The 21,395-nt window shown below is 37.8% G+C and overlaps 4 protein-coding genes across 6 annotated transcripts; 3 read left to right on the top strand and 1 right to left on the bottom strand.

The window, feature by feature from the left end:
- On the bottom strand, window positions 201-6,930 carry LOC18768120 (DExH-box ATP-dependent RNA helicase DExH8). The gene is made up of 14 exons (XM_007200262.2): window positions 6,680-6,930; window positions 6,287-6,464; window positions 6,004-6,177; window positions 5,673-5,820; window positions 4,706-5,020; window positions 4,286-4,432; window positions 4,034-4,214; window positions 3,126-3,406; window positions 2,911-3,033; window positions 2,657-2,801; window positions 2,243-2,514; window positions 1,981-2,172; window positions 973-1,494; window positions 201-633 (listed from the first exon to the last, which is right to left on the bottom strand). The coding sequence occupies exons 1-14, from the start codon at window positions 6,840-6,842 to the stop codon at window positions 406-408; spliced, it is 3,069 nt and encodes a 1,022-aa protein (XP_007200324.1). The 5' UTR covers window positions 6,843-6,930; the 3' UTR covers window positions 201-405.
- LOC18766701 (NADH dehydrogenase [ubiquinone] iron-sulfur protein 5-B) lies at window positions 9,355-12,106 on the top strand. The gene is made up of 2 exons (XM_007201844.2): window positions 9,355-9,835; window positions 11,636-12,106. Exons 1-2 carry the CDS (start codon window positions 9,686-9,688, stop codon window positions 11,735-11,737), a joined length of 252 nt encoding a protein of 83 aa, XP_007201906.1. The 5' UTR covers window positions 9,355-9,685; the 3' UTR covers window positions 11,738-12,106.
- LOC18766445 (serine/arginine-rich-splicing factor SR34) lies at window positions 12,543-17,029 on the top strand. 3 transcript variants are annotated; one of them, XM_007200415.2, is made up of 14 exons: window positions 12,543-12,675; window positions 12,994-13,110; window positions 13,432-13,497; window positions 13,581-13,655; window positions 13,735-13,843; window positions 13,927-13,973; window positions 14,076-14,133; window positions 14,423-14,472; window positions 14,634-14,690; window positions 14,781-14,902; window positions 14,990-15,091; window positions 16,201-16,234; window positions 16,522-16,634; window positions 16,787-17,029. In XM_007200415.2, the coding sequence occupies exons 2-14, from the start codon at window positions 13,021-13,023 to the stop codon at window positions 16,788-16,790; spliced, it is 927 nt and encodes a 308-aa protein (XP_007200477.1). In that variant the 5' UTR covers window positions 12,543-12,675; window positions 12,994-13,020; the 3' UTR covers window positions 16,791-17,029. The 3 variants fall into 3 exon arrangements, with proteins under 3 accessions (XP_007200477.1, XP_020425500.1, XP_020425499.1); XM_020569911.1 differs by lacking the exons at window positions 16,522-16,634; window positions 16,787-17,029 and adding an exon at window positions 16,374-16,515; XM_020569910.1 differs by lacking the exons at window positions 16,201-16,234; window positions 16,522-16,634; window positions 16,787-17,029 and adding exons at window positions 15,567-15,652; window positions 15,743-16,014.
- Window positions 17,934-19,624, top strand: LOC18768371 (phytochrome A-associated F-box protein). Its single transcript, XM_007201478.2, has one exon. It carries the CDS (start codon window positions 18,358-18,360, stop codon window positions 19,333-19,335), a length of 978 nt encoding a protein of 325 aa, XP_007201540.2. The 5' UTR covers window positions 17,934-18,357; the 3' UTR covers window positions 19,336-19,624.

Genomic DNA, 21,395 nt, shown 5'->3' with positions numbered 1-21,395 from the left:
ACCTTAACACGCGTCACGTCCTCATCCTTCAAATAAATCAAGGCCAAAGTAAAAAGTTAATGAAACAAAAATTTGTTTAGTCCGACTACAGCATTCGTTACTGCATTCACCTGAAGTCTCTCATTTCACACCGAACCTCGCGTTTGCAAAATTTAAATCTTCATATCTATTTCAGATTTGGAATTTGTAAAAGAGAAGCGTGAGTTTAAAATTGTTTATAAAAAATATACTTCCAGAGTTTGATGAGGAGTTAAAAATACTAGGAAAACAGAAAGTTCAGAATTTGGGTAAATAGGGAACATTTGAAGACCTAAGTAAGAAAAGGTAAATATCTATCGATAATCCGACCGCCAAATCTTAGTAACTAGTAAAGCTTATTATACAGGTCCAGCAGATGATGACTTTTTACACATCTTCCTGGATCTCATGATGAAGAAAACTGTGAAGTCCGGCTGCATAGTCACCAAACTGAATGTCTGAAGGTCGGTGCAAGTCGAAAACGTACGAAATGGGCCTCGAAACCATCATCGGCTTGTTTGTGCTGACTTTGTCTGGCAACTCCCCAAAGCTGGCGTCATCAAATGGAAATGACTCCGTAAGGAAGAGGAAGCTCTCCCTGCCCAACTTTTCCACCTGAAACGATCATAACCAAATGCCTTAAAACATCACACAACCATCATTATTATTATGTAAGATCAAACCCTCATCCTTCTCCTCCATGTATGTACATGTTTATTATACATGTATCAGAACAGCAAGTTGACACTGCAGGCACCAAGAACTAGATTTTCAAAAGAATTTAAATAAACTTGTGAGTGCAAGGTGCAATGTGTAATGTGCATGTGCCGAGTAGTGCGCACTGCAACCAAATAAGCAAGTTGTTCGATAAAGAAAGTCTTTGCCATCTCTTTAAATTTGCTATTTCTACAAAAAATTAGCGGGGGTGCAAACAGTTTGCAGTGTCATTATTACCTGCAGCTGTGCAAACCTGATATTGTTCATAGTGAGAATAACTCGCACATTGTCCAAGTCATCAGCCAGCATTCGGACGGCAAGATACTCGAAGAAATTCTGCAAGAGAAGCTTCTGTCTATCTAAGTTCTCACTGTAGCTATCGAAATTAGGAAACCATAGCACACACTTAACTTCGTTCCATGGGATTTGGCTCTCCCCTGCTTTGGAAATGATTGTCTCATATGGATGATAGAGCCCCCACAAAATTTTGACACCAGTCAGTGATGAGTCAAATATGGATGTGTCTGACAAACCAGTGGTAGAAACTATTTTTGATGGATCATAATGTCTAGCAAAATTTGAGGAAAATTGTAGATTGGTGTCATCCAATAAGAGAATGCATCCATCAGTGGGCAACAATTGTATAAGCGATGTAGCTTTGGCTTCTCCACCTTCTGGCAGGCATAAAGTTGAGTTAGATGATGTCACTGATGAACTCTCATCATGAGAAAAGAAGCATGACGCTCCATATCGACAACCCTGTAATTATTCAAAAGAAAATAGATATTATACCACAAGCAAGGTGTGCGACTAGGCAGTACTCAGAAAGTTGATATTCAAGCCAAAAATTTATCAAAGAATGTTGTGCTGCATAAGACAAGTTTTCAGCCAGGCAGCCCCAACAATTCTTAACAACTCCTAGTGTCGTAAAACGGATTATAATACAAGCCTTTAACCATAAGTCTGCAGATATGCATCACAGTAACAATTAACTTCCTAGAACTTTTATGGAAGATAAACCTTAAGAAATCATTCTCTGAAAATTCCTCCATAATTTCACCTTTTAAATGCCTAATATTGGAACAGATCAGAGAGTGCCAAGGACAATAACAGGAAATGTCATCCCAAAACTTTTAACAATTTAAAATTATGTACATCCCATAACTATACAAGTACCAAAGAGATAGCTATACAAACATCTTAAAAGGCCACATAGAACTGACTAAAGCTGTGAATTTTTTATACCTGGGCAGAATTGAAAAATTTGCATGGGGGTCTCTTTGCTTTAAGTGAATGAGAAAACAGGCATTGACTGCCCTTGTTGCAGGATCCATTAACAAAATATACACAAATAGAAGCCTCCCCATTGACATGATAGCCATCATCAACATCTAAATCCTGATTACTAGATAAATCTTCTGTATGCTGGACTCGTATCTGCAAAACGTGAGAAGTAAGGGAATGATCATGTAAGGAAAATGCACAAGAGGTATGCAGATGAGAGGACCTGTTTCATTATGGTTGCCAATTTTTTTGCCACATCATTGTTTTGGAAGTTATTTGGAGCAACAAAAGGTACAGCGACACATTTCATTGTTTCACTAGATGGCTCAAGGTGTTTATCATCTGTAGCAAGAGCATCTGTATCTTCATTTGGTTGTTGACATGTAAGGAGGCATATATGCTCAAATTCATAAGGATCATAGTAGGATGGAAGGCCATTAGATGTAGACAAAAACTTGGGCCGATACCGGTGCACTGAATCTAGTATATCTTCATCTGAAAAAAAGACACCTGAAATAACTAATGCCACTCTACTGTACCAGAAAAATTCCAGACTGATGGAGCATTGAATATTGTCAGCGGATGATTACTAGGAAGACAATAAAGTATGCTGATGTAATAGCAATGTACAACATACATATTTCAGATACATGTTTTAGTGACGACTGCACAAGATTATGGAAAGAGCACCAATCTTCTTCAATCTCGGGAAGCAGGAACGCAGTAGCTTTCATCTCATCAAACTTAAGAAGTTGCTTCAAATGCTCAACACGGTGGTTATCCTTTAGGGTAAAGCAAAATGTTTAAATCATACACAAAATGTACTCCCAGTGGGCTTTACAAATGTACGTGCACACTAATAAGCATTGTGAAAGTTCATGTACAATATACCTTGAAAACACGTTGCCAAAATTGAAATGCGCACAAGTTTGCCATGAATACCATCTCCTTCCTACCAGTTAGGCCAGTATTGCCATCATCTCCACAAAAGTAGCTGTCAGCATATTCTGCAAACTGAATTGTAGAATTAACTATATCAAAGGTCAATTCTCAAGCAATCAAGCAAATCCAAAATCTACAAAATTTATACATTTAACAGTTAATACCAAAATTTCATCTCCAAAAGGACGAAGGATAGGTAGAGGTTGTGTGTCCATTAATATGCCCAGAAGAATGCCTTCACGCAGCATTCCAATGTCTCCAAACTTGAGTACAACCAGAGAAGCATCAAAAGACAAAGACAAACTGGAAAGCAACCTCCCATAAAATGTTGGCTCATACCGGCCCCTTGGAGATGTTTTTTCTAATGCTTGTATATGAACAAGCAAATCCAATGCATCTTCAACAACTTCAGGATGTGGTTGATCTAAAGCCTTCTGCAACAAAGCTGACACCAAAGCTCCATGTCTTAGAAACACACCAAAACTTCATGATAAAAGAACATGCTTAATGTAGCAGACAACATGCTGAATATCACCTTAACTTGTGATGTCAAGTTTAACTCACACCTAGCATGATCTTGAACTTCAGTGCCATTACAGAAACAGTCTTCCAACAACTATAGCTTATGCATCAAACCAGATTCTATAGTTTACTTTTTTTTAAATAAAAGGAAAAGGACTTGTAGTTTTCTAAATAGAAATGCGACGAGTAGAGAAAAGTACTGCAACCTTGGTCAAAGACCAACTCAACCCTTAAGCCTTCAACAAAGTTCGAGAAAATCTTATATCAGGTTCAAGGAGCACACCAACAGATAATCAAGATATATAATGTTGGTCAGGTTTCCTTTGTCTTGCCTAATTAGCCACAAAACATGTGTTCCTTGTCTTTCTCAATTACTCTGTTACATCATCCATCCAAAAACTAGATGGAATCCCTTGTTTGGCATATCAATACAAAGACTAAAGAAATCTTCTTCTTTTTTCCTGATGAGTGATGAATCACTCCAATGAGAGTAAAGCAAATTATCAAAACCTAAATGCAAGGATGAAAACAATGACAAAGAACAGCATACCTTTGGGATCATTAATGGCCTTAGATTCAGCACAGCAGATCTGAAGCACTTGCAGCCGCAATGATAACCTCAGTACAGAGGGACCCTCGTATTCGTCAAACTGGATGAAAAATGGTCTAGTAACCAACCGATAAATCTGGCCATCACAAGTTCGACCAGTTCTCCCTCTACGCTGATCGGCCTGCAGCATAAACCTAAAGTAAGGAATCAAGAAACCAAAAAATTAATCATCCAGTTAGATTCCTTCAATACCTGAGACTTAGAAACCCAAACAAGCTTTGCAGATTCCTTTTTCTGATAACTGTTCCAAAAAACTTGTAAAGATCGGCATGAATCAATAACATAGGCCACCTTGGGTATTGTTACTGACGACTCTGCAATATTTGTGGCCAGTATCACCTGTGCAGATTATTGTTTTCAGAAACAACCATAAGTGTGAAGATAAAGATATAATGGAGGAAAAAATCAACCAGATTTTTTTTGGGGGGGGGCACTAATCTACATCCTAAATATCTCAAACTAACTTTATTTGCAGCTATAGTTACAGTCATGTCTAGCAAAGGAAAAGTATTGGGATTAAAATACCCTTACATTTTGTTAGAACCAACAGCACCCGTACAAAAACAACCACATCAAAAAAATTAAATAACGCAGCTAGGATATCAAACATACTTTACGATGGGATTTCCAAATCTTCATAGTCATGAGAGCTTGTTCAGTGTCAATGCTGCTATGTAAAATGTGAACTTTAAAAGATGAACTAAATGGCTTCAGAAGGAACCATTGCTGCTCCAGTGCATAGTACGTTGGAAGAAAAATCAAAATGCTCTTTTCAATGTCTGGTTCATGCTCATGAATATGCCACACCAAATCATGAATAAGTTTGTGCACTTTAGCCTTAATATCAGCTTTGGCCATAGAAGGACTTGGACCTGAACAATAACTAGCAGAAAGCGACTCTGAATTGATATTGAGAAGATCAGCAACCTGTTCAGGAAAGAATCACAGAACCATCACTTATATAAATGAAATGGGTTTCCATATATAATTCATGTGCTATTGTGAACTCTAAAACTGGCCCCCTGACCTAGTGTTTCAATTAGTTCACCTTTTTCATGATTTAAACCGAAGGTGATGTTTTTGGAAGTTGACATAAATTCAATATTAACTTTACTATTTTATTCTAAAGCATTTTTTATTGATGGTACACCGTGTCGTAGAGAAATGTCGCCTCATCTCCGTAAAATTTATAGCTTCCATCTTTTACATTTGTTTTATTAGCTCTTATTTACTTACCTATTAAATCTTTTCAAAACACTTACGTACTTACCTACTAAATCTCTTCAAAACAAATTGTACAGACTCTTGTTCCCGACACATTTATATACCAATTCTACATCTGGCAGACAATATTCTCTCGCCAATGCAATAACTAAAGGCTACTCTCATTTGTTATTTTTCTAAACAGAGATCCGTAAGTTACACCCTATATTGTATTATCAAGATCTTGGGATCAAAGCATCATGCTCAACACCAATAAGAGTGCCTCAGATGATGAAGGCGGGCAAAAAGAAGCATTAATTGAGTTAGGTTCCCTAGAATAAACATAATATTTCCAGTAAAGAGTACAAGTAAATGCCTCTTCAAGATAAGAAACCCTTCGCTGAAAAATGGCTTTCTGATTGGACGTAGGGATTGCAAGCACTTCCACTCGTTCACCTCTGCCAAGATCCTTAAAGTAATCCTTGTATCTTGCAATATCAGCAGTTGCAGACATCAAAACCACCCTGAAAATTCATAAATCCATTAGATTCTCGTGTAACAAAAGCCCAAGGAAATTATACTTACGTATGGAATACATAATTGTGCTGTTCCTAGAGAATGTAAGCAGAAACAGCCAAGTATAAAATAAACCTAAATGTAGGAAAAGTTCGAACATCCATATAAGAAAAAGGCAGGTAGAAGTCGACCTCAAGTTGTTATTCCTCATCATAAACTGCTTCACACAAACAAGAACAAGATCGGATTCCACCGATCTTTCATGCACTTCATCAAGAACAATGACCTTGTAATCAAGCGCATGCATCCCCTTATCTCGCATTTCATCCAATAGAACTCCAGCAGTTTTAAAAACAATCGAAGACCTGCAAAAACATAAAAGCAAATAAAGAAATGAACACAAACGTAACGTAACACACACTCTCAAATGAAAATTAGAAAAGATTATTAGAAAATGGGACAAAGTTAACACACCTTGGTGATAAGTGCTTTGAATGGCCGATGTGATATCCAACTTCTCCACCAATTTCACAATTTCGAGCTTTTGCCACCATTTTAGCAACAGCAACTACGGCGAATCTCCTAGGCTGTGTACATAGAATGGGCTTCAAATTCGCCTCTAGAAGAAACTGCGGAACTTGCGAGCTTTTCCCTTTGATTAAACCAAACAAAACAAATTAACAGCACGAATAACAATTAGAAAACAAAAATCAGAAATGCGGCGTTTTGTGAACACCGCACTATTTTTCTTCTCAGTTTTCTCGGGAACCAAACGGCCTGCATAAAAGAGAATACATGACGAAGTACGAAATAGTTCGCGATAGTAAAACTGCAGAACCGTACGGAGTAAGAGAGTAGGGAGTGTACCACAACCAGTCTCGCCAACAATGAGAGTGACGCGATTATCGAGAATTTTCTCCACGATTTTTTCGCGGAGCGCCATTACTGGAAGATACGAGAATTTGGCGTTCGAAAACGACGAGGAGTAGGAGGAGCTGCACGACGACGTTGGGGACGACGGTGACGCCATTGTCGGAACCCTCTCGTCTTTCTCTGCTTAACGAAAAGAAAGGGAAGGGGATTGGAAATGTCTCTATTTGCTCTTTTGCAAAAGCGGAGGAGCATAACGAGTAAGTCGCTTATTAGTCTCCCGCGCGCCTCGGTCCTTTTCTCAGGAGAGCAATGTTCGGACGCAGTAAGCTCTACGTGCGCTTGATAGTCATGAGCTTCGTGACGACTGAGGTCATGATAAAAACAAACGAGTCAATTGGTTTTTCATTTAGTGTTGACTTTGGTTCTTATTTGGACCAATCGCGTGCTACAGTCGAGGGGTGTACGCTATACGCGAATTACGGGGAGCGGGGCCTGAATACTTCCTTGACACGTCCATTGTGGAGTGTGGTCCCGGTATTAGGAATCTATGTTGCGAGAAGGGGATGGGACCCCGGGTACATGTATGTGGATTTGGGTCCTTTTTCTCCGGGACCGATTATGATGTGATGAAATGTAAAGGGCCATACTGATGCATGTTGTGATGTAGAGGAATTCTACTACATTTCTTTCTTTTGTTTTTTGGGTGAAAATTCTGCTACATTTCTATCCATCTATTTTTACCTCTTTTGTTTGTTTGTTTTTTCCCCTTAACGTCTACTCTGTCTTTGTGTGCAAAGAACAACAATTCTTTGCCAAAAAAATGAGTTTTTAATTCTTCATAAAATTATTTTTACTTTCTTATATTATTGAGTTTTTTTTTTCCCTTGATCAAGTCAAGAACTTTCATTCATATTGAAAACATCAATAACACAACCAGAGAGGTCCTCGCCTCTCTAGGTGCTACAAAGTTGCCTCGTTAAAATCTTACTATAAAAATTTTTAGTGGAGAAAATCAATCATGATATATTATTGAGTTAATTATTATGTTTTATGTAATTTGCTTCAACTATGGTGTCATTTCATTTCTATATCGAAATTGTCAACATTAACTCTATTCATTAAATTATTCTGTTAAATAACTTGACATTTAACTGATTCAGTATTCTCATTTAATTGGAATTTACCCACATATATTATGAGCTAAAAACTTAAAATATAACTCCTTTATTTATGAATCAAGTTTTTTGTTTACACATTACTATGTCAAAATAAGAGTATCTCCAACAATCAACAATTTTGAAATTTTAAAATATGTGAGTCACATCATCAAAACTCTCTCCAACAACATTGTCACACTTAGGCTCTGTTTGGTTTACGGAATAAATTTGAGGGGAAATCATTTCCCAATGGATAGAAAATGGAAGATTCATTTTCCAAGTTTGGTAATGTTGGGAAAATAACCGGGAAATATCACTTTATTTTCTTTCCCATGTTTGTTTTGAATAGAAATGGAAAACAAAGTTTGTATAAATTTTTAATTATATTCATATTAAATCAAATAAAAAAAGAAAGCATTTAATGATATATTGTAATTCTAAATTGTTAATAGGGATAAAATGGTAATGAAAAATGTTTATTTAATATTGGCTCATTTTCCCAGACTTTCCCATGAGGAGGGAAAACAAAACCCAAGTTGTGAGGATGGCTTCACTTTCCCCTTACTTTCTCATAGGTCAAACAACGATTTCCTATGCCTGGACTTACCAAACATGAGAAAACAATTAATTTCCCATCCCCAAGTCTCATTTCCCATGAACAAAACCCGTTTGGTTTGGTTAATGTCGAGTGGTCTGCTATGTGCCCTATTTGTTAAGGTTTGCTCTTGTGTTTATGATGCAAACTTTGATTTGGTTTGTCAATTGTTTCACTCATGGTTTACGACAAAACTTTCCTTACAATTATGACCTTCTCTACAGTTGTTTGATTTGGTTAACGTTAAGTGTGATGTTCTATGACTCTCTTGTCAATTTGGGTATGCAAAACATATTTGCGCCAACTTGAGGGAGAGTGTTGGCGAGTCCTTACTTAGTTAGAATTTCGGTTACTTACCAATTTATATATTCGTATCATAATTGCGATTTATTTTATGTTATAATTTATATTTATTTCTCATTATATTTAGGGTTGTATTTCCTTATAAATACTTTTATATTGAAGAAGAATACATATCCGAGCATAACTAAAAATTTACCCTATTAATACACATAAAATTATGTCACGAGTCACTCAATATTTATCTTATAAAATTAAAAGGAGAAGCCAAAGTTATATAAACAAATGATAAGTAAATTTTGATTTTGTAAACTAACTTAGAGACTTGTGGCATTTTGGTCCATAAGCCTCCAAATTCATATAATCAATTAGCTTATAGTTTGAACTTACACTTCATAAAAGAGACCAAATTTCAAACCCCCGTCATTAATTAAAAATAAAATAAAAATAAAAAACCCATATAAAATTAGTTCAAAAGGGAAAGCTAGGGACTCCTATAGATTTTTCTTAAAGAGCATATGTGAGTCACTAAGCTCGCCCCGTAACATCCAATTTCAAATCCCCCTAACATATATTTGATTAATTTCAATAACTTAGACCATCATTTGTGTTCAAAAACTATTTTTTCTTGAAGATACAACCTACAGAAAATACACCCTCAAATCCATTTACAAAACGTAGTTCATAATCCACCATCCATTTACAAGAAGAATACGCATTCGACGGTCACGATTAACTGATTAGTTTGTTCATTTATCTATTTTTAAAATATTTTGTTGGGACTTCTTTACAGGCGAAAATTTCCATCGGTTTACATTCGTACCGCCAATAGTCAGCGGCAGCTGGAGCGAAGCAACCATTAAATCCCGATTACTTTTGAACCCATTAACCTTCGTCGACAACAGCCCCGGCAAATTGATTTGATTCGACGCTCAGTGAGAGACGAAAATGGCATCGGGTTGGGGAATCACAGGGAACAAAGGGCGCTGCTACGATTTCTGGGTCGACTTCAGCGAGTGCATGTCTCGCTGCCGTCAGCCCAAGGACTGTGTTCTTCTTCGCGAAGACTACCTCGAGTGTCTTCACCACTCCAAAGAGGTTAATTTTTTCTTTCAATTAGGGTTTTAATCTCATTTATTTCTCAGATCGGCGCATGAACCTTAAATCACCAGCTCCATTTTCAGGCACTGTTTGGTTATTTATTTATTTATTAATTAATTATTAATCTAGCTCAGCTGTGTTCAATTTTAGCTCTAGTTTCCCTCAATTGATTTACTGTTCCATCGATGTGTGTTTCAAGCTTGCTGTAGACAATGTCGTGTTTCTAAACCCTAGGGCATCGACCATCACTCAATTTCAAGTCTGATTTAAGGTTTTATGAAATTGATTTTATGTGTTAATTGAAAATGTCGAGTTATGGTTTCTCTTAATACATCTCGTATGTGTTGTTGTGAACATTTAGGAACACTATAACTTATTCTGGTTTGAAGTAAAGGGAGACAAGTAGAACTAGAATCATTACCCAAACATTGAGAAGCAATCTCGTAGAAGCTTGGTGTTTTTTGTGCAATTTTTATAATGGCTTTTGAAAATATTTCAAACTGCTGAACAGCTCCAAATTGCAAAGCTAAACAAGTTTTCTGTTTGGTTAGAAGGTTGACAAGTTATTTTTGTAGATGATTTATATTTGAATTAATGGTCCATCTTCAATCAAAGCCAGGGTCAAGTCTCCATATGATCATATTACAATCACCTACCTAAATGTCGAATGAAGAGTGGATCCCACTATTTTTCCCCATTACCATGCACAGAAAGTGATGTAGTATCTACAGAAAAAACATGAAATAGATTCTGGATTATCCTACAACAAGGTAACATAAGCTTAGTGTTTCACAATGGTGAAGTTAGCTTTGAAGGGTCACAACCCAATCTGAGTGCAGGATACAGTTCTATGTATCTCCTATCAAAATTCAAGAATAAACAAAGATACAATTCTATTTATCAGCTATTTTGGGAGATTGACACCTAGGAGTTGCTTGGGTTTACTTTTCATGTTCTTTATGGCTCACTTCGAGTATCGAGGCTGTCATGCTTAGTTGTTATAGTTTGTGCATTATATTTTTAGATTTCATTCACTACAATAGTTTAATGTTATGTCAAATGTTGAGTTCAATGCCTTTATACACCTTTATGTACCATTTTAAGAGTAGGAGGTTAAACATAATGGTGAAATGTCAACACAGTTGGCATAAAGTGTAGAATTCAAACAAGAGGCAACTTCTACAGAGTTCTGCTCTATCAAAAAAGGTTCATAGGAGAAGGGAAATCTCAAAAACATAAATGATTCTCTTCGTAGTATCATCTTAATTTATTATCATTATTCAATTTTGTATCTTTTATGGGTGGGGTGAGGAGAACATCATAACCTGGTATATAGTGCTTTCCCAAATTTTAAGGACATTTGGAACTTTTGAATCAAGATGGCATTCTCATCTCTCAAATTATTACTCTCCCTACCAAGGTAATAAATTTATCCTATGGCTTTGTTTGATTGTATGCATGCGTTATTCATCTTGGGTTCTGACTATTGATATATATTTCATAACATTTTGGAACTTACTGAACAACAAGTATGCAACTTTGCAATTTAGCAATGTAGTTCGGCTTAGAAGGACGTAACCCGATTGATATCCGAATTTTCAGTTACAGAGATGAGGTTTTTTTGTTGACAAAAAAAAAAGAGAGATGAGGTTTTAGTCAAAATCCCCAGATGTTGTATGCAATCACATAATATAACTTGATTTGCGTGTACATACATGAAAACAGACTCGTTTTGTTTTGGTTTAAATTGGTAATACTGATTGGGATCATGGTTTCTCTGCATGTTTATTATCGCAGTTTCAACGAAGAAACCGAATTTACAAGGAGGAGCAGCGTAAAATAAGGGCAGCTGCACGGGCCAAAGAGGGTGGAGAGGTTGATAAGCATCACCATCCATAGCAGAAATCGATCATCATTTGAACTGAAGAAATAATAATGCTTGGAGAATGGATGCTGTATTTTTTTTTTCCAAGACTGGTCTTTTACTTGATTATGTGATCTGTTTTGTTTCTCCTGGAATGAGTGTGGGCCTTGTTGGTCTATGCAATAAGATAATGGTCAACTTAGTTTTGCTTGCAGTTGTTGCAGTGGACATTGATTTGCTTGGTGACTTAAACCGGCGTTTCTGCTCTCCAGACTAAAATGACTTGCCGAATATAAACCTGATTCGGTTTTAAGTTTTTTGTTTATCTTTGGGATCATTCGGAAAGTTATTCCTACAGGCTTACATGGATTATGAATTCTCCTATGCTTGGCATGGTTTTTAAAGCAATTCTTCAATTCTTTAGATTCTGAATTGTCCTTCCCCTTCCAGTCTATCCGCCATTTTCTCTTCCTGAATATCAATAAGATCGTTACCATTTAATCAGTGGAGGAAGCGTGAGTGAATGAATATAAATTTGTTATCCAAAAACAGAAGGGATGACTTATATTCTTTTATTTTATAGCTTGAGTGGAAATTTGGAAAAGTAAAAGGTTCGAGAAACAAATACGAGGAATACGGGGGGCATAACTATAAAAGACAAAGTTTCACTCCGAAGTGCCATTGCAGTGTCTCTAGCCAGATCAGATTATAATTTAGACCGCTTCGGCACGTGTGGTGTGCACGCTTGGTCCGCATGAGTTTCAACGGTCCAGATACAAATTGGCGCAAATAGACAATGATCTGACTTTTACGTTAATAAATTAATAAGAGAGTCGTATATATTGCTGTATTCAGCGTGACAGGTTATCTAGACCGTAATTTAATCAGGAGCCCTACCTTCCCTCAAATTCAAAACCCTAATTTACGAAACTTCAGCCTTTGTGCTTCGGTGCGATCCCCAATTTCATCGGAGGTAAGCTCTCGTCTACCACCTGAGAACCTTAGCAACCTTAAGTTTCATTCCCATGTCGTGTTTGCTGGCCTAGAATAATGGGGTAATATAATTAAAATCGAGTTGAATTTGTATTTTCATGCTCGTTTCCGGATTCACGTTGACTGAGCACTATGCTGTACCGGGTTTAGTTTGATTATTTTGTGTAATCGTTTAGTATCCTAAGAGATAAGTGTAAGATTTGAGTTCCTTATTTATTTTCTTTTGACTGTCTTGTCTATGCGAACAGGATCCTTCATGATTTCTGTTATTTTCTTTTGCCTTATTTTTTTTTTGTAGGGGATATAATTTACAGTTCTCAGGAAAATGAGCAGCCGTAGTACAAGCAGAACTCTCTATGTTGGGAATCTGCCTGGTGATATACGCGAGAGAGAGGTCGAAGATTTGTTTTTGAAGGTAATTCAAAATTATTATTATTTTGCTTGAATTGATGCCAACAAATAATGCTATGCGATTTTGCGATGAAGTTGTTATTTGGAATGCATTTGTTTATGCTTGCACATGTAGACATTGGGAAACAACAGAATTTTGAAATTGGGATACAACAGATGTGTCTTTTTTTTCCCAAAACCTGTTTAATCTTGTATTATCTTTCTTCGATGTGAACAATTGTGTTCTATGGTAGTGGAGTGGCAGGTGTTGGATGGATGGGTGTAGAGTACCCTAAAGAATAAGGAAGGTTTACAGACTGACTGAAGTTTCTAATTTTCTTTGCAGTATGGACGCATAGCCCATATTGACTTGAAGGTTCCCCCAAGGCCTCCTGGTTATGCATTTGTTGAGGTGAGAGCCCTCAGCTGCTTAATTTTATTTTATGTTTGTATGTTGCCTTTATAATATGTTTGAACAAGTTTTTTTTGTTACAGTTTGAAGATGCTCGTGATGCTGAAGATGCACTTCGTGGTCGTGATGGCTATGATTTTGATGGTCATCGTTTACGGGTACACTATTATACTTACATGCCATATGGTAGATGTGGTACTTTTCCTAGACATAATATTCTAATGTATATCTCTGTAGGTTGAACTTGCACATGGAGGGCGTGGACATTCATCTTCGTCAGATCGTCATAGTAATTATAGTGGTGGTCGAGGTGGGCGTGGGATGTCCAGGCGCTCAGATTTTCGTGGTTTGTATTTCACTTGTGACACTTTGTGCTCTTTTATATGGTAGGATGCATTTTATATGTTTCTAAAACTGTTCCATCCACAGTGTTAGTCAGTGGACTACCCTCTTCAGCTTCATGGCAAGATCTTAAGGTGTGTGTATTTATCAATTGGAGATATTTTTATTATAACTGTATTTCTCTGTGTGGGAACTTTTCACTGCATGTCTGACACATACGATGTATTTTTATTCAGGATCACATGCGACGGGCTGGAGATGTCTGTTTCTCCCAAGTTTTTCGTGATGGTAGTGGTAAGATGCTCTTCATGCTTCAAGTGTGTTTCTTGGTGGTATATTGTACATGTATATTGTGGAAAAGTTAGTAATAGAAACATTTATTATAGTTCTTTTGTCCTAGGTGGTGCTAATAGAATTTATTAAATTGACTGGTTCATACTAATAGTGCTCCTCAACCGAATTTCGCACTATCTTTGGATTTTCTCTGTTCTTTGATTGTGGTGTTGTTGTATTCTTAAGACCTACTTCACAAGACATTAGAATAGCAATTGTTTTAGCTTTCTGTCCCATGATTGTTTTATAGGCACAACAGGGATTGTGGATTACACTAACTTTGACGACATGAAGTATGCGGTAAGTCTTGCTTTTACTCTCTCACTCCCGACGTTCATGTTGTGGATAACCTTTGATGAAGTGTGGTGCTTGGTTTCCTTTTAATCAACACATGCATGTGTCTGAAGTTTCTACTTACTACATAGATTGTAATCTTAAACTTCATTGATTTTTTTGGGCAGATCAAAAAGCTTGATGGCTCTGAGTTCCGGAATGCCTTTTCTCGCTCTTCTGTTCGTGTATGCATCTTACCAATTTGAAAAATGCACTCTCCTTTCCTCCTGTATTTCTCTTTTGTTAAAGATGCTCATTGTCTCATTTTCTTACAGGTGAGGGAGTATGATTCGAAGCGGGACTCATCTAGGAGCCCTAGTCGTGGTAGATCTCATTCAAGAGGCAGGAGCTACAGTCGTAGTCGTAGTCGAAGTTATAGCCGGAGCAGAAGCAGGAGGTTTGACCATTTTCAATAACTCAACTTAGTACATGGGGGGAATAAACATTTCTATATTGCGTTCTTACTTTTTCATTTGTTTTGCAGCAAGTCTCCGAAAACCAAATCTTCACGCCGCTCACCTGCTAGATCTCGATCGAGGTCTGCTTCTCCGCTTCGCTCGCGATCAAGATCTCGCTCTCCGTTAGGGTATGTGTTATTTTTCTCAATTAGTCATTATACCTATTTGTTTGTTGGTATTCATGCCGGCTGGGTTTTTCATTGGTCCATGAGGTGAAGACTGATGGACACAATAATATTTTTTGCCTGTCGAATTGTGACATCTGCGTTGTAACATTTTCTAGTTGTGCTATTAAATTTCTGAGTTGTTGAAATTTAACTAATTGTTGTGTTGACAGATGTAAGTACTGACTCAGATTAACTGGGTCTTTGGATGTGATATGTCTAAAGATTAGTGGTGTGCTATTTTGCTTAGATTAAAATGTCTTCTTGCTGTTGTGTAGTATGAATTATGTCCTTTGTGTTGAAATATTTTCTGTTGCTTCATTCCATTATTTGCTTGGTAAGCAGTGGGATTTACTAAGAAAGAGTCAGATATCCACCTAGTTTTCATTTTCTTTTCTCTTTTTTGCTTGCATGAAAATTACCTTTGTTTTTCTTTTAGATATGGATATATGCGGCGAACTGGGGATTGGATATTAGGATCTTGATTGGATATGGTCAATTGCTTACAACTCTTTTTCTGTGGAGGTATGCTGTTTTTTAGATAGGCAGCTTTGGAAACCTTCATGGTACCTCTGTTCTAATGCTTTTAGCATTGTAAATGTCCATGGGTGCTAGATTGGGAACAATGGAGGTCTTGGATTGCACTAGTAAAGCTGGATATCTGTGAACTAAGTGCCATTGGGATTTGGAAGTCATCATCAATGAGCATTTGATTTTCATTTCCTGCTCCAACATATTGCCAAGCTAATAGGGCGCACTATCTGGATATCCTGGATTCTTGTGTTACAGTAGGGAAGAATGCTCCTCTTGTTTCCACTGGTGTCTAATAATAATCATAATGTATTTTTTTTCATATATGTATTTGCCTCTGATTTTGTTCTGTTTTAGCGGGGATTACATTAATTGTTTTATTCTGTTTTTCTTCTTTCTATTCATATGCTGAGTGTTTAAACCTTTTTCTTCTATCCTTATTGGATGTGGTAACTTCACATGGAAGAGGCATCAAGGACCTTGGACCAAATTGGTAAAAGGAACATGGTTATTAAATTGGGTTGTTTCTGGAACTTTTGCAGATCACGATCAAGAAGCAGATCTCCACTGCCTTCGGTAAGTGTTACCTTTTATTCTTTTGAATAATTTTGCAATATCTTTTGACCCAACCAGTTTTATAAGGACATGATATAGCGACAGTTGAAGCATAATTAAGCCTCACTTATAATGTTTATTTTCTTCTTTTACATGACAGCGATAAAGTCTAATGTTTATTTGATTTCTCCTTGACTAATGGATGGCCTCACTGGATTTTTTTAACATTGGATTCGTATAATACCTACAACTGGATTGGTCACGGCTCCTTCCTGCCTTTCATAATTTTTTTTCTTTGGCATAATCAGAAACACATAAGTAAAAGCCCGAAGAAACACATAAGTAAAAGTCCAAAGAAGCGTAGTGCTAGCCGGAGTCCAAGCCGGAGCCGGAGCAGGAGCAGGAGTAGGAGTTTGTCACGGTATTCTTGAGCATTATATCTACTTTGAGTAGTGTCATGATTGGGCAGAGTCTTTTTCTCCTCCGACTACATTTCCCGTGAATCACTCTTGCTTTGTGATTAATATGCAAACATTCCTTCTAGATTGTGATTGCAATATTTCTGTTTGACAGGTGATACTTGATCCCTTACCCGAAGCTACCAGCAGGAGGGAGCTTCACTATGGTTGTTAAAGCAGTGGAAGTGGGACACCTTTTATTTATCCGACTTTTAAGTTTATGGATGGATTCATTTTGCAAGCCATTGTGTTGGTTGCATTCTTGTTTAACTGAAACAGATGTTTTACCATCTTCGCACCTTGTAATGAATATGAGATTTTTGCTATGTTGCTGTTGGAAGTTTCGGAGTATGTTTTCTGGCTGGTTTGTTTACTTTCCCCCTAGTTAACTGATATATAATCTCATGCGTTGATGCTAAATCGGGATGCCATTTGAAACTTGGTGCTTGCTTTGGGTTGCCGTTTAGAGTTTAGATTATTACACCGGGATTTTTTTTCCGATGGCGTTCATTCATTTTATTGTTCTCTTTTCATCATCAATTGACACGCTTGATAAGTAGTCGTTTTCCCCAAAAAAGTGAACCGAGCAGCTAGCTAGGTAATCAAGCAAGGATAAGGAAGGAAGGAAAAGAAACCGTGAATGAATGTGAAAAAAGCAAGGCTGGTCCACATCCATTCATCCATTCAAGATCAAGACCACCCCCTCCTATTGCTATTATTATTATTATTTCTTTATTTCGCCTGGAAACTGGAGAGATAAGAAACACTGTATGATAAGAAATGCAAACACCAATCTACAAAGAAAGTAGAGATTGTACGGGCCATGTCGATCTTATGCCACTCATTATTTTGTCTAGCGTGAGTGAACCAACCGTGTTCTTTTTTGTGGACTCAAATTTCCCGAATCCAACAACCACATTCCACAAAATTCAATGAAATCAATATTTATAAATGTTCAAATCCATATCCCTATCTTCGAAAAAAATACAAAATTGAATGGTTTAATTAAGAGTAATTATCCATGCATCCGAGATTTTCTTTCTAAGTTTAGATATGGCTTGGTTTTTTTTCCTTTTTTAAAAACAAGTTTAATGCTACTACTGTTCTTTTTAATGTTGGAAGAAATATCAAGATAGATTCTTCATATTAAAAAAGAATTAATGTTTTGACTACATTTTAAAGGTCAGAACGCGAATATCATATGATAAGTGAGGGGAGGGGAGCCTGTTGTTTTCCCCTAATCAGTGGTCAAAAGGCTCACGATTCATGAGAGGATTGGGGGGCCCTAACAAAAATAAGTGTGACAAAATCACAAAAAAAACAAACGAATTTTTGTACCTTCAAAGCAAGAAAGAGAGAGGGGCAAGAACTGAAAAGGGAATCAAATAGCTGGTAGAGTCCCCCACCACAGCCACACCCATCTCACCGCCATCGGATTCCCACCCACCCCACAACAAAAACAATCAACTCTCTCTCACTCTGGCCCTTCCTTTTTAAACAAACATTCGCCGCACTCTCCTTCTCACTCTCATACTTCCTTCCCGGTCTCTCTTCGAATTCCATTCGCTAGAAAAAAACCAGAAAAACAAACACCAAACAAACAGAAATTCCGTTAAGTTACCACCCAAAAAACAAAAAAACGCAATTCCTGCATTATCATTTTCCTTTCTCCTAGGACAAATTAACATGGCCGGAGCCCTCTTCTCCCAGCTCTCCGACGACGTCGTTCTCAAGATTCTCTTCAAGCTCGAAGAGGACCCGCGGAACTGGGCCAGGCTCGCCTGCTCTTGCACCAAGTTCTCGTCTTTGATTCGCAACGTTTGCTGTAAGACCAAGTGCTCCAAAGCTATCCCTTCAGTCGTTTCTGATCTCCTCTCTGGCTCATCTGCGCCACCGGGCGGTTGGGCCGCGCTTCACAAGCTCGCCGTGTGCTGCCCCGGTCTCCTCCACTCCGGTGTTCTCTTTGAGAACTCCGATTTCGGCCTCGAACGCGAGGTTGGCCCCGATGAGAATTATCGGAGATTGGATTCGTCTCCGGCCGCCAAGCCCCAAACCGAGCCTTCCTCGAGCCAAATTGGTGCGAATCATGAAGTGGGTGCTTCAGGGCCTAATTGTTCTTGGTCTCTCTTCGATGATCTTTATTTCGATACGGTGTATGATGATTCTGAAGCCCAAGTAGAAGCAGCACAGGATCAGGCTAGTGTTGAGAAAGGTGGTGTTAGAGTGGGCGGTGAATTTTCTAGATGTAAGAAGAGGAAGGTTTGTAGGTCGATGAGGTCGCATTCAGCTTCTGGGGTTTGGAATTTGAGCCGTGAACAGGGCAATAAGCTTCTTCACAGTCGGTTCCGTGGTGATTGCTTATACATATGTGATTGGCCTTTCTGTGTTCACATCGAAGAGAAGCGGAATTACATGCTTTTCAGAGGGATTTTCAAGGATTTCAAGGGGTCTCAAGTGTGGAGGACCATAAGGGATGGGAATAGGAGCAAGATTGATCTGAATTGTGCGTTTTGCTCCTGTAAAGAAACTTGGGATTTGCATTCTGCCTTCTGTTTGAGGCGGGTTTTCGGTTACCATGACGATGGTGAGCCGGTTGTTCGAGCTTATGTCTGTGAAAATGGGCATGTCTCAGGGGCTTGGACTGACTTGCCATTGTACTCTTAATGGCATTTGCTTGTTCTCAGTTCGTGGAGGTTTTTCTAGTTCTTTCATTTATCATTGAAGTGTCTCTCATGCGTATAGGAATTGAGGAATTGAGAGAGGAATGTGTTTATTTCCAATGTATGTCAGTTTCTGAGGAGCATTATGTTGTTGTTGCTGTCATTGGTGTGTCCTTCAAACCTGCTTTGTTCTATTGTTGTTATTTGTGTTTCAATAAGAAATTTGTAATTTGAATGAGATGCTTCATTTTAAGATCGTCTTTGCGTTGAATGCGATGCTTTCATTTTGTTAAGATCCAAAGTTCTGTTGTTGTTTTAGATGGTTGGTAAGAAATTTTGAGTTGAATGCGATGCTTTCATTTTGATAAGAAATTTTGGTTAGCTTGTAATTGCTTCGTCTCCTGCCCTTCCTAATTTCAACAAGCCAATTATCTCGGAATAGCTTTGGTTCTGTCATGCGTGTTGGAAAACATTTTCCAATTTCAAGCTTTAGAATAGAAAGTAGCCCTCTGTTCCCTGATGATGATGTTTGCTGGAATCAGAAAGATGCAACTTTGATCTCCAAAATCATGGATCATCATCCAACTAGAAAAGCCTATTCGAGTGTCATTTATATTCTAGTTCATTGGAACAGCGGCATTGTTTAGATTTGAAGTCAGATTTCATAATTCGAACAAATACAAACTGCTTTTACCATCAGAAACAAGCAGAAGTCTTGAAAGAGAACAGATATGTTGATAAACCAAAACTACATAACATGCCTGTCAGCAACATATTTCCCAAGTAAAACGACATTTCTTTAAAAGCTACCAGGCTTAAAATTACTTGGCGGACACAGCAGCTAGCTGGTGCTGCAGCAGCATATGTGTTGGCTTATTTGAAGCAGGCAGCAAAGGCAAGGTAGCTGGAGTGGTAGGTGGGTAGCTTCAATTTTTGATTTTGGGCCTCTTCACAATCATCACGGTGCAGCGAGCATGATGCGCACAATAATCACTTACACTGCCTAAAACAGCCCTGCAAGTTACAACAACAGAATATGCCAATGCAATGGATTGTTACATCATGAGATGATATGTTTACATATTTATATGTATTTATATAAATATGTATTTATATATGTACCTTTTCATAGCTCCATAGCCATGGCTACCAGAAACCAACATGGATGCCTTGTGTCTTTCTACAGCCTCACAGAGAACGTTCCTCGCACCCCCACAACCACCTCTATTACCATATCGTTCACCTGCATAATAAATTAAAGACCTAGCTCTACTAAAAGACACTCAGACAGAGAAAATAAAATTCTAAGCAACCACTATATGAGGAAATTATTACCCATTTGCTGGCACAAATTTCTTTAACCTTGTCTTCAACTCGGATGCCCATCTTCTTCAGCTCCGCCTCCCGAGTTGGCAAAACTTCAAATCCTCCTACACAGTTCATTAATCAAATCAATGTGGCATTTTCGACATGAAAATAAAATGCCCTTATCTACCATTGCAGTTCTTGTCCAGCCCACTGTTTGGTCGACGTAATATGGACAAAAGCGTGTTATATGCATTTTAAAGAGTTTTGATATTTGTACCACATTTGTTGACGACATTGCTAATCAACCTTATGTTCGAGGTTGCAAAAATCTGAGTGAACTGTGAGTTGTGGCAAACCCAATTGAGAAATAACGGTGTTTTGGGTGAAGTGTTTGATCTCGGTGCTGAAGATTGCATTATAGCTGCGTGTTGCCGGAAACATGGTGAAGGTATTATCACAAGGGAAGTTGATTAACCAAAGTAGCTAAGTGAGTAAGGATTGAGTTGCATGTCGTTCGGATTGGACCAATGGGAATTCATATGGGTTGTTATACCCTGAAACAATAAGTGCCGGAATTGGATTTGGTTGGGCGTGTTTTTCAGAGGAATGAATTGTGCTGAATTCCGAGTTTAAAATACTTGAGCCGAATGAAGTGGTTTAAGAAGCAATACAACAAACCAAATTGCAAAGACGTTCACTGTTAGTGATGAAGTATGGAAAGATTACTTGAAGGTGAGCTTAGTTCATAATCTTTTA

Source organism: Prunus persica, chromosome G8, assembly GCF_000346465.2.
Source record: "Prunus persica cultivar Lovell chromosome G8, Prunus_persica_NCBIv2, whole genome shotgun sequence".
Classification (NCBI taxonomy): Eukaryota; Viridiplantae; Streptophyta; class Magnoliopsida; order Rosales; family Rosaceae; genus Prunus; species Prunus persica.
This window is presented reverse-complemented; position numbering and strand designations above follow the sequence as displayed.

Excerpts from the sequence above, each read along its gene's own strand:
- LOC18768120 (XM_007200262.2), bottom strand. The coding sequence starts at position 6,842 with ATGGCGTCACCGTCGTCCCCAACGTCGTCGTGCAGCTCCTCCTACTCC. Across the intron at positions 5,821-6,003 it reads ATGAGGAATAACAACTTGAG|GGTGGTTTTGATGTCTGCAA; the intron begins GTCGACTTCTAC and ends ATGAATTTTCAG. Across the intron at positions 2,515-2,656 it reads AAAACATGTATCTGAAATAT|ATGAAGATATACTAGATTCA; the intron begins GTATGTTGTACA and ends TCTTTTTTTCAG.
- LOC18766701 (XM_007201844.2), top strand. The coding sequence starts at position 9,686 with ATGGCATCGGGTTGGGGAATCACAGGGAACAAAGGGCGCTGCTACGAT. Across the intron at positions 9,836-11,635 it reads GTCTTCACCACTCCAAAGAG|TTTCAACGAAGAAACCGAAT; the intron begins GTTAATTTTTTC and ends TTATTATCGCAG.
- LOC18766445 (XM_007200415.2), top strand. The coding sequence starts at position 13,021 with ATGAGCAGCCGTAGTACAAGCAGAACTCTCTATGTTGGGAATCTGCCT. Across the intron at positions 13,111-13,431 it reads TCGAAGATTTGTTTTTGAAG|TATGGACGCATAGCCCATAT; the intron begins GTAATTCAAAAT and ends TTTTCTTTGCAG. Across the intron at positions 14,134-14,422 it reads AGTTTTTCGTGATGGTAGTG|GCACAACAGGGATTGTGGAT; the intron begins GTAAGATGCTCT and ends ATTGTTTTATAG.
- LOC18768371 (XM_007201478.2), top strand. The coding sequence starts at position 18,358 with ATGGCCGGAGCCCTCTTCTCCCAGCTCTCCGACGACGTCGTTCTCAAG.